Here is a 12028-nt window from a genome sequence, read left to right on the forward strand (position 1 = left end):
CCTCAAATAATTGTTTATTCTCTGTAGGTTCCTGTACTACCCTTACCACTATAGTATCTGAGTGCCTTCCAGGAGTCTATTATACAACATAACTGACACATTAGACTAATCCTCTTATCTCCTCCCTAGAGAAGAATAGCAGGAAAACCCAGCCAAGCAGATGCACCTTGGGTAAAGGTGGGTAGAGAGGTCAGCTGAGGGTATTTTGGGGTATGTATGCTATACTTTTGTTTGTGAATACAACCATTTTTCCTTTCATGTATTCAGTCTGGATTAATAGTTTTCTTCGCTTAGTAGGAAACGGAGGGCATTGACAGAAGATACATTTTTTTTTCCATGACAAGACCCCCGAAAGTGCTCTAAAGCAGTAACATAACAAATGTTGATGGCTGCAGAGCACTTTTAAAATGGCTGATCATGCAAAAACTTAACCATCATCTGATGAAATATCAGATAGGGGCTCTCAAAGGCAGAGTACAGGTGTACTGGTGCCTGTCTACAGGTTCCTTGCGAGGGTTAATTTTGCGTGATTCTGCCCTCATCCCATGTGGCTTTGTGAGCTGGACTGGAGCTGTCACAGAGAGGAGACAGAAAACCCGTCTGTGGAGAGCCATTGAGGCAGTGGGGGGGGCAGGGGGGCAGGCTCTGTTTCCCTCCCCCACCCCAGTTCCAGGCACAGCACCCTCTGCTGCTGTCAAGTTGCTTGCACAGGTAACAGGGGTGGGGAAGGGAGTCTCTCCTGCCATGCAGGCCCGGCTTTGCTCCCATCAAGACCACAGCAGGGGTAGCTGGGGGGGGCACATGTGACGGTTGGGGGTGGGGCTCTCTCTTCCCCTCTCCTTCTCCAGCTGTTGCTGACAGTTGCCAGCTGGCAGTGGGGTGGGGAGAGGCAGGACTGGGGAAAGCCATGGTCTGGCAGCCTCCTGGGAGGCTGCTGGAGTACCCCCACCTGTAGGCCTGAGCTGGTCCAGGCAGACTCTGAGCACAGCACCCCCCCTCCAACAGGCAAACACCTCTTGGGTGCAATGGTGCTCTAACTCATGGTGCTTTGTGTAGGGCACCATAAGTTACAATGCCTTCCTGACAGGCAGTGTCTCCCCTGCCCTTGTGTACATGCCCAGAGGGTATCTTTTAAGACCAGTAACACAGGGTTTCTTGTCATCAGAGCACAAATAAATAGATGCATAAAAACAAATTAATACCATCATGGAAACTGATTGCTTTAGAAACCAAGATTCTAACCCAGGGGTCAGTGGCGATGCATAGGGGGTGCACGGGGGTGCACATGCACCCCCTGACCAGCTGCTCTCACCGCTTAGATGATGGGCAGGGGGGGCAGGTAGGAGCGCCAGCCAATCACTCCTGGAAGCGGCTGCAGTGATTGGCCAGCGCTTGCTCCCAGACAGGGGGCAACGGCCGATTGCTAGGATTGCTACAGCTGCTTCCGGAGCGGCCGCAGCCACTCCCGGGAGCAGCTGTAGCGATCACAACAATCAGCCACCGCTCCCCGTCGGCGGGACTAAGGCAACACCAGTTGCCCATGCTAGTGGTTCCCAGCCTTCTTAGAATCAGGGCATTCCTCCCCCAAATTTTGAATTTGGCAGTGCCCCAGTTGAGAGCCACTGTTGTGCTGCCTCAGCCTACATCAGGGGTTCTTAACCAGGTGTTGCTGTAGTCGGGCTGTTCTGGGTTTCTTGCCTGGGGCTGGTAGATCAGCCTGAGCTGGGGTTAGGATTAGAGAATAGGAAAGGTTTAGAGCTGTTTTTCTGCTTGAGATCACTGGGATTCTTAGAGTTCTATTTAGGACACAGGCAGGTGGGGCAGTCTGTGCTTGTAGGAGAAAGGGTAGATTTTGGGGCCCCTCACCTAGTGTTGGGGCTGGGAGATATCCCAGTAGTAGAGTCAGGCTCTAGAGGTGCTTTGATAACTAGGGATATCTTAATGATAGGGTTTGGGGGCTTTTCAAGTCATTTCCCTGTGATGCCCCAGTTCAGAACCACCGTTCTAATGAGTTTGTCAACACACCACTGGTATTGTGGCAGCAAATGCTCTATAAGTCCCTTGTGGTTGCTGTTTGTCTCTTTGTAGTTTGTGCATCTTTGCTCAGCCAGGTCTACTGTAAAAGAATCTTTTATTTTATTTTTTTTAAACTTCCATGAGAGAGTAAAGTACAGGACCACAACTGATTCAGACTAGGTATCAGGAGGTGCTACTTCACAGTCAGGGCAGCTAGGATCTGGAACCAACTTCCAAGAGAAGTGGTGCTGGCTTCTACGCTGGGGGTCTTTAAGAGGAGGCTAGATGAACACCTTGCCGGGGTCGTTTGACCCCAGTACTCTTTCCTGCCATGGCAGGGGGTCAGACTTGATGATCTGCTCAGGTCTCTTCCGACCCTACCAACTATGAAACTATGATTTCCCTGGTTTTTACCTTGAGGCATTTCAGTGCCATGCAAGCTGCCTTCTGGAGATGGAGACTCGGCTGGGTTAATGCTTCACAATAATACATCAAGGCCTGGAAAACAGAGAGAAGAGAACAGTAATGAAGATGTCTGCAGTAGTGTACAACAGAAAAGTGGAAGCCACATACGCAGCTGTGTACTTCTGAATGGAGAAAACCGATATACCTAATAATATGAATCTCAAACTGAAATAGCAAAATCGTCATTTACTAGGGATGGAATGGCTACGAGTCCAGTAATAGGATAGGTTGGCTCTAATCCAACACTGGTCAGTTGCTGTAGTCCTTTCCTATTCTTTGTGGAAAAAGCTAGTGGTCTGAGTCCAGCCTCCCGGGAAGGACCACACACGTTAAAGCAATTGCCACTAACTGGAAGGCAGTCCCTACAAAAGGGTCATGGAGAGAAAGCTGCACTCTTCTCCAGGTGCACCCTCCAGGACAGGCATTGGCAACCTTTTTCCTACCACAAGCTACTGCTTATGATCCAGCTCCCTACTGAAGGCTCAGCCCTCCTGGTCCTCAGCAGATGCTGTGACATAGAAAAAGGCAGGCATGAGGACTCTTGGGATGTCTCCTCTTCTGCTCTGCCTGAAGCGTGCTGCTGATTCCATGAGCTGCTGTAGGCTGGATCCAGTCTCTTCACAGGCCAGATCCTGCTCATGGACAGTAGGTTGCTGACCCCTGCTCTAAGATGGTAATAACTTTGCATAACACCTGCCTGAGACTGAGCCACAATGCAGAGGCACTGAAAGTGACTCCTGCAAACCCAGCCCATCTGCTACATGAATTACTGCTCCTTTGTAGAGAGATGCCCTTTACTGCTGAGCAAACAGTAGTCAATGTTAGCAGCAAATCTCAGCATCAGACTGCTGCATAATGATTTCCAGGGTGCTTTCATACAGGCACCAGTGCTGCAAACCAGACATAAATTCAGCAAGTTTGCAATAGGAGAAGGGGACATTCATTTCAAGCAGAGGGTGGGGACAGATAGCACAGGGTTACTGAGCAACTGGAAGGGAAAGAGAAATGGAGACAGGATGAACAAAGGAGATTAATTTTGACACCTGGAACTTTTGGATATGTCTACACCTCAGAAGCGCTGTCCCCTGGGTATAATCCAGATCACTTGAACACCCCAGAGTCCTAAGTGTGGTGCCAAGGGCATCACCCCACCTCAGGACATCAACACCATCTCATTTCCAGGACTGAAGCAAGAACTGATGGGTGGAATTTATTTCCTCAAAAGCATAACTAAGCATTCTGCCACCACAGTGTAGATGTATCCTTTGTCTTGCCACCTTCTTCATTCCTGCATTTTTCCTCCTCCTAGTCTACCCCTCTTTTCAGAGTGGGGCAGTCAGCTTTCAATGGGGCAGTGGCTGAGAGTGCCAGAGATATTGAGGAGAGGGAAACAAGTACAAGGTACAGGTACAAGTCAGTCATCTCCCCCTCCCTTTTTTTCTGCCTTCTTAATTCACTTGTTTACTGCAGTCCTATCTGTTGCAGTTACAAAGCCTTAATCTTAAATCTTATGTTTTATTTAAAATCACATCTTTGATCTAAATTCTTTTGATCCCCCTCACTGAGAACTGTGAAGCTGACTGTTGGTTGCTCATCAGCAGTTCCTTTCTCATAGGAATCAGGATGACTGCTAAGATCTTACCACCTTCCAAGCTAAAAGTTTTACACCCTTCCCTTTGCCCAAGCTTCTTCCCAGTAGCAGTGCTTGAGTGATGGTTTAGCAAGAGTTTATTGAAGATAAACCCCAGAAACAACTCGCCTCATTGCCCCTGTATAATTCTGATATATGGTATATGGCAGGAGCATACAATGCAAAACCAAACAGCTAAACAACTTCTGTTGGTGCCCAGAATATTAACATGGTATTTGTTCTCGAAACAGAACTGAACAACTACAGAAATATTTGGTACACCTCTTCAGACGATATCAAACTTCTCCCGCAGGTTGGCTGATCTCCTCCAAAGAGCTTTAAACTAGGCTTGATGGTGGTTGATGTGAACCCAGGGTTGAAAAGCCACAGACAAGGCACTGTACCTAACCAGGTAAGTACTAAGGGGAACATGCACCATCAAGGCAAAGGGACACCAAGAGGGACACGAAGATCACCCACTGGGGGGCTAAAATGTCTTTACACAAATGCCAGGAGTATGGGGAACAAGCAGAAGGAACTCACGCTCCTGCTTGCTAGCACGCAGTATGACCTGGTCGGCTTAACTGAAACATGGTGGGATTCTACGCACGACTGGGTGGTAGGCATTGAGGGGTACAGGTAATATAGACGAGACAGAGTGGGGAGAAAAGGCAGGGGTGTAGCTCTGTATGTTAAGGAGCAGTACACATCTTCCGTCATCAAGGCAGGAGTGGAGGAGGGGAATACCGAGACATTGTGGGTCAGGATCCAGGGGGGGCCAAAGGAGAAGGACTTGGTAGTGGGGGTCTACTACAAACCTCCTCACCAGGATGATGAGCTAGACGAGGTATTCTCCAAGCAGCTTTCAGATGCCATACAGGCAAGGGAGGCAGTGGTCATGGGGGACCTAAATTCCCCGGATATCTTCGGGGAGGAACAGGCGGCCAAAACAAGCCACTCAAGGAGGTTCTTACACTGTGTGCAGGACCTCCACCTAACCCAGATGTGTCCAGTCCCACCAGGGGTAGTGCCCTGCTAGATCTGGTCCTAGCAACAGGGGCTGATCTCGTGGGGGACCTGCAGGTACACAGTAACCTGGGTGATAGTGATCACCACTTGGGTAGTGTTCACTATCCAGCGAAGGGTGACAAAAATATCCAGCGATACTAGAGTTTTAGACTTCAGAAGGGCCAACTTTACTAAACTTAGGAACCTAGTTAGTGAGGTGGCCGAACTCAAGAGCATTGGGCTAATGGGGGTCCGAGAGGGCTGGAAGTTTCTCAAGGGAGTGATCCTTGTAGCACAAAAGGAGTCTATCCCCTTATGCAGAAAAGGGGCTAAGGGGATAAAAAAAGCCCCCTTGGCTGAACAGGGAGCTTCAGGAAAGACTGGGGGCAAAGAAAGAGATATATAGGCAATGGAAGCAGGGAGCAGCCACCAAGGAGGGATACACCACCCGAGCGTGTTATTGCAGGGAATCAGGCAGGCCAAGGCAGGACTGGAGCTTAGGCTGGCTACAACAATCAAGGACAATAAAAAGTCCTTCTACCGATACATTGCGAGCAAAAAGAAGGTGCAGAGTAGCAGGACAAATCAGGTCAGTTGGTGGTTGATGCAGACAAAAAGGCAGAGCTCTTCAACAAGTTCTTCACTTCAGTATTCCTTAATACTGACCAAGACAGTCCCCCCACCTTGAACATAGATGTTCAAAAGGCACCAGACCGCCAAAGGTTAGTGCTGACTTAGTTAGAGGACTTGGAGGGGCTGGATAGTTACAAGTCAGCCAGCCCAGATGACCTCCATCTACAGGTGCTGAAGGAATTGGCCAGTGTCGTTGCTGGCACAGCGGTTTGAGCTCTCATGGTGCTCCGGACAGGTCCCTGAGGACCAACATGGTGCCCATTTTTAAGAAGGGGAGAAGGGAGTAGCCAGGTAACTTTAGGCCTGTCAGTCTTACCTCTATCCCTGGGAAAATACTAGAAAAAATCATCAAAGAGCGTATTTGTGAAAGCCCAGCAGGGGAAACGATGCTGAAAGGAAACCAGCATGGGTTTAGCACAGGTAGATCCTGCCTGGCAAACCTTATAGTCTTTTATGATCAGGTCACACACTGCCTTGACACAGGAGCGGAGGCTGATGTCATCTACCTGGATTTTAGGAAGGCCTTTGACACAGTTTTGTATCCTATTCTCATAGGGAAGCTAACGGGCTGTGGAGTGGATGCCTACACAGTCAGGTGGGTGGCCAACTGTCTTAGGGACTGCACCAGAGAGTGGTGGTGGACGGGTTGTTCTTGTCCTGGAAGGGGGTGGGCAGTGGGGTCCCACAGGGTTCAGTCCTTGGACTGGTATTATTTAATATCTTCATCAGCGATTTGGACTTGGGTGTGGTGAGCACCCTGTCCAAGTTTGCGGATGATACCAAGTTATGGGGCAAAGTTAATACACCAGAGGACAGGGAGCAGTTACAGGCTGACCTGGACAGGTTAGATCAATGGGAAGAATGTAATAGGATGCAGTTCAGTAAAGATAAGTGTAAGGTACTCCACCTAGGAAGGAGGAATCTCCAGCACACGTACAGGTTGGGGGATGACCTCCTCAGCAGCTCAGAGGCTGAGAGAGATCTTGGAGTCATCGTTCACTCCAAGATGAACGTGAGCCGGCAGTGTAATGAGGCCATCAGCAAAGCCAATCACATCTTGTTGTGTATTGGCAGATGCATGACCAACAGATCGAGGGAGGTAATGCTTCCCCTTTATGTGGCATTAGTCAGGCCACTGTTGGAGTACTGTGTCCAGTTTTGCGCACTGCACTTCAAGAGGGACACGGAGGACTTGGAGAGGGTTCGGAGGAGGGCCACCCACATGATTAGTGGTCTCCATGAAAGACCCTATGAGGAGAGGTTGAGAGATCTGGATCTCTTCAGCCTTCACAAAAGATGGCTGAAGAGAAACCTTGTGGCCACCTATAAATTTATCAGGGGAGGGCAGCAGGGAACTGGGGATGCGCTGTTTCCCAGAGCGCCTCAGGGAGTAACTAGGAATAATGGGTGCAAACTAGTGGAGAGTAGATTTAGGTTAGACATTAGGAAGAAATTTTTTTACAATAAGGGTGGCCAGAGTCTGGAATGGGCTTCCAAGAGTGGTGGTGCTTTCAACTAACTTGGAGGTTTTCAAGAAGAGGCTTGACAATCACCTGGCTGGGGTCATCTGACCTCGGCCCTCTTTCCTGCCAGGGGCAGGGGGTCGGACACAATGATCCATTGGGTCCCTTCTAACTCTACAATCTATGAATCTATGAAACTTTGAGAAGTTATTTTGCCTACATGGCCATTAAATACCTACAGACAGAGAAGTGAACAGGCTTATATAAGTCCCTGATACCATAAGTGGTTTTCACTATTAGGTAAGGGCTGTCACTCACCTTCTCTCTGAAGTGCCTGTTTTCTGCTGTAGTTGACAGGAGCAATGTCACCGCCTCACTGATTTCATTTTTGTTTTCAATCAGAAGTAAAGCCAAAGCCCTCAGCACTTCCTGCTGAGGTGGAAGGTTGCTAGAGGTTATTTCAGCAATATTTTGCTTCAATTTTCCATTTTTTAACGACTGTAGCATCTGAACCACTGCAGCTAGAATGCACAGGAAAGAAATGTCAATATTCCTTTTTTGCTCATTTATCTTCCTTATAGTTTATGCTGTGTCTTCCCACCTACAGTAACTGTCCCTGCTTACTGGCCCAAAAGATAGGGGCAAAACTTCCTGCTTTGGTATATGCCAGCATTGCATGTACCATTTGGGTAGTGTCTGGCCTTCCAAGAAGCAGTTTCCAGGAACAGGCATGGGTTCATGAGGTATGTGAGACATGGGATGTTGGGGATCTTATTGCCATTCCTGAGGTGGGAGCCTGGTCATCAACTGTAGCTGGAACATTTCAGAAGTTTGGAGTTGCTTTTATTCAAGCAAGTAAAACTGAGCATCTTAGGCAGATGGACTAGTTGATTTCAATATGTGTATTTTCCTTTGGCACTTTCCATTTCTAACTTGGTGGGACTCTTGAATAGAGCATGTACTGGATATTGATATTAGATAATACTGCATACTGATAATATATGGGACTAGACATGTTATAAGATTGCTGCTTTTATTGTTCCTGAGGGCAAAAGTCTAAGCACACTGGCTTCAGCCAGGCTCTTGCGATCAGAGTCTCCTGTGCAACCTTCTCCAGAGACCAGTGGAAAGGAAGGCATTGTTTTATCTTGCTTTGAGGCAGCTCTTCTCCTTTATTGTCTGTTGATTCCCATCTTAGTGCAAGTTTTTCCTATCTAGCTTTATGTCAACAGTTTCCACTGACAGCCACTGCTAATGTACCTGCCTGAGCCATTTTCTTTCATCTATTCAGTCAGTCACATTCAACATCCAACACACTTGCTTCTCTTCTTTCCCTGTCTTTCTGGAAAACCAGCCTAAGACCTAAACTGTTCTGTGCTCTGCTCCAAAGGACATTGATGTATTTTTCTCTTAGCAACCAGACATAAGATACAGTATTCTACCTTCTTTTGCAAGCTGTAGCAAATAGCTTCCCAGGTCATTAGCACTGTTGCTGGTAAAATAATGGTAATACTGAAAGATGGTTATAATTTCTGACGGCAGGCTGGAGGGGAGGATCGGTTCTGTTCGGTCCAGGATCTGAGACACCAGGGTTCTAAATACTATGTTCAGCAGAAAAGACAAAACAGCATTATCAAAGATGTGTTAACAAGAACAAAACTTCAAGCAGACAGAGCACTGTGGTTAACTTCTACTTTCCTTTGGTGTATTGAACTTGCTTTCCCCACCTCCCCAAAACCAGACACCTTCCAAGATTTCTAACATCCTCTAAGAGCAAAACTTCCTTTTCCTGTCTGGGCCTGACTACTATATTTGAGCTCCTTATGATCATTGATTCTTTCCTCACCAATCATATAAGGTAGGAAAGACCTGCAGCCAGGTGACAAACATCAGGCAGAGTCTATGGCTTGTTCTAGACCAGTGGTACTCAACCTTTTTTGTACCAGGACCCATTTGTAAACATTGATGGCCAGTACTGACTCAGTTCCCCTCACCCTGACGTTCTGCTCCCCACCCTCCAGGCCTCAGCCCTGCCATTTTTTGGAGGTAGGTGTGTGGGTGAGGTGGGGTGGAGTGTGAGTGGCCCCCAGCAGCTCCTTGCAGGCTGGAACTCTGCTAGCCTGCAAGTGGAAAGCCACAGTTTCCCCCTTTAAAGGAGAATCCCTTTTTAAAGTTTGTTCATGACCCTTTCATATATTCTGGCGACCATGGGTTGACAAACACTGTTCTAGGGCACAGTTATGTCTGTGGCAAAGCTGGGAATTGAACCCAGATCTCTCAAGTCCAGTGCTGTGCCTTTCTCTCTCCTTCAACTGACATATAGCCTCAGTGATCAAAGAACCGAATGCTGTATCCTGCTTACACCTCTGTAGTATAGCAATAGTCAATGAGGTCACCCAGGGGCAGGATTTGGCTTTGTATATTTGATGTTCATGTGCAGAGCTTCTGCTGACCTCAGTGAACATCTCAATGGCAGGACAGGCAACAGAAAAAGCCATGCTACTCAGGAGATTTGCAGTGCTGATCAGAGAGAGAAATTTTGGGCAGAGGTTGGTCTAATGTGTTCTAGACTCCAAAGTAAGTCATTGGGGTTTTGCACAGAGGCTGGGGGTAATGGTAGAGCAGGTTGAAAGTAGTGTATCTCCACTGTGGGACCAGGTTGCCTGGCTTTTCAACAGTCTTTAAGGTAGAGGTAGGGGTCCTCAGCAGCAGAAGTGATTATGAAAGCATTCTGTGACTTTAGGAAGTTTGAAAACCATGACTCTAAACCCATTCATTTTTTAGATTCAATATTTTGAACCTTTTTTTTTCTTTCAAATTTCACATTTAAGGCATTCACTGAGATAAGATGTTTGTACTACAGCCCAGCCAACTTCCTGGGACCTGAAGTGTAACAGGGGGAAAGCAAAACACAGCTCCAGAGGATGGACATTTACAAATGCCCATTGCAAAAAGCGATTCTACAGGATTGACCTTGAGTTGCTCGGAGACTTATTTTTGGCAGACTATACCTGTTTCTGCAAGTCCTGGGCACTCTTCATTCACAGCAGTAGCAAAATTGATATCCAACTGTTTTATCATCTTATCAGCGGAGGTATGATACAACCCTATGGGACCAGTGCATTTAGTCCAGAAGGACAGCAAGGATAGCTTGTTATGAAATTCTGGGATTGCTAGAGAGGAAAAGCAAAATAGATGAATAAAAGCACGGAATGATATTGTAGTGCTGCTGTGGAAAAAAGAGAAAGGTAGAGGAATATTTAAAACATCCCATCTCACTGGTAGCCATGAGGACTGAGTAAGTTCCCCCTCGAACAGCATTTGATGAAGTAAGTTCACTGCTTATAAAAACTTCTGCTATACATCTCAGATGTAGTTAGTCTATGATGCAAATCTACCCTGCATTCTGCATGACTTCAGACTAACATGGCTCACTATCTCTCTCTGGGTTTCCCCATATCATCAACCTCACAGTGGGTGCATCTACATGTACTGATTTAATGTGCATTAGCCTAAGTTGATGCACATTAAGGATGCATGTCTACACGTGCACACCTTTAATCCGCATTAAAAATGTCAAATTTAGGCTTGAATAGTTAAAGTGCATTAGCAAACGTGTAGATGCATTAAAGCGCATTAATGCTTTGTGTGTCGACTCAGGATTAACTTTAGACCCACATCAGTCCACACACAGCATTAATGTGCTTTAACACCTGCAGTATAGACATGTGCCTAAACCCGCTTAATGCGCATTAAGCTAATGCACATTAAATTTAGCTGTGCTTAAATGCACATGTAAATGTGCCCAGTATGCAGGAGTCACCAACTTCTTGAGTTCATAATGTGCTGCTCTTACTTCTCAGAGCAAAAATCCAAATGATGTCAAAAGCAAACTCACTAATCTGGTACTTGAAACTGGATAATAGTTATTTAATTGCCATTAAGTCCCAGAGGAAAGCAAAGTTCCAGTCATAACACAGGACTTGGGTGTTAGGTACTCCTGAATTTGAATCCTTGATCTGGCATAGCCTTTGGCCATAGGCAAGTCACTTGATTGCTGGCCAATTTTTCCTGATCCATAAAATCATACTCAAATCACCTGTAGTATGAGGGTCTTGTGAAATGAATAACCGGATGTAAAATCTGTTCAAGATACTATAAATCTACTGTTATTCCATAATAATTGAGAGCAAACTTCTAGCAAATGTTTCAGCGCTTGTGTCATGCCTCTGATACTATAACCCAGAGATCTGCTAAAGAGTTTGACTCTCTCAAGATAGAGGTGGGGAAACGATGCCATACTTTGCTCCTTTGACTGGGTTCTTGATCACTGCAGCCATTTGCTTCTGTGTGTTAGTGTGGGGGGAGAGAGGGAGCAGAGGAAAAGAAACGCATCTTCCTCAGTATTGTACCCCAGCTTATGGTAAGCTCTCTGGACATCTTGATTGATATTATCTATAGATAGATGGATAGCTATTCATATGCATGTAGTTCCTTGTGGTTGCAGTGTCTGTTAGCAAGTTTGTCAGTCTACACTGGAATTTACTGTACTGCCAAATGACTCTTTAGGGTGACTTACTTGCACATGTGTATACACCTATATGCAAAGCTCCAATCTCAAACCACAAACCTCTATATTGCTTCTTACCTTCAGTGATGGAGTTGATGTTTCCCAGATTTTCGCTACTGATCTCTGCTATGTTCTCCATCACAAGGATCTGCCTGGACAGCTTGTCCAGGAGGCTTCTTGCTATGAATGGAGCTTTACTGGAGAACACAATTTGCTAAAAGCAGCAAAAAAAAAAAAAAAAAA

General features: G+C 46.5%; 1 protein-coding gene across 2 annotated transcripts in view; it reads right to left on the reverse strand.

Annotated features, from left to right (window-relative positions):
- Positions 1 to 12028, reverse strand: part of FAM65B (family with sequence similarity 65 member B) — a 106588-nt gene that overhangs the window by 4443 nt on the left and 90117 nt on the right. For both annotated transcript variants that reach the window (XM_019523816.1, XM_019523823.1), the window contains 5 exons: positions 11864 to 11999; positions 10227 to 10388; positions 8658 to 8816; positions 7534 to 7736; positions 2431 to 2514 (listed from right to left, as the gene is read on the reverse strand). In XM_019523816.1, the coding sequence (XP_019379361.1) occupies positions 2431 to 2514; positions 7534 to 7736; positions 8658 to 8816; positions 10227 to 10388; positions 11864 to 11999 (744 nt within the window). The remainder of the gene's footprint in view (positions 1 to 2430; positions 2515 to 7533; positions 7737 to 8657; positions 8817 to 10226; positions 10389 to 11863; positions 12000 to 12028) is intronic.

The sequence above is a fragment of the Gavialis gangeticus genome, unplaced genomic scaffold (genome assembly GCF_001723915.1).
Source record: "Gavialis gangeticus isolate Ggan-Ray unplaced genomic scaffold, GavGan_comp1, whole genome shotgun sequence".
NCBI classification, from domain to species: Eukaryota; Metazoa; Chordata; order Crocodylia; family Gavialidae; genus Gavialis; species Gavialis gangeticus.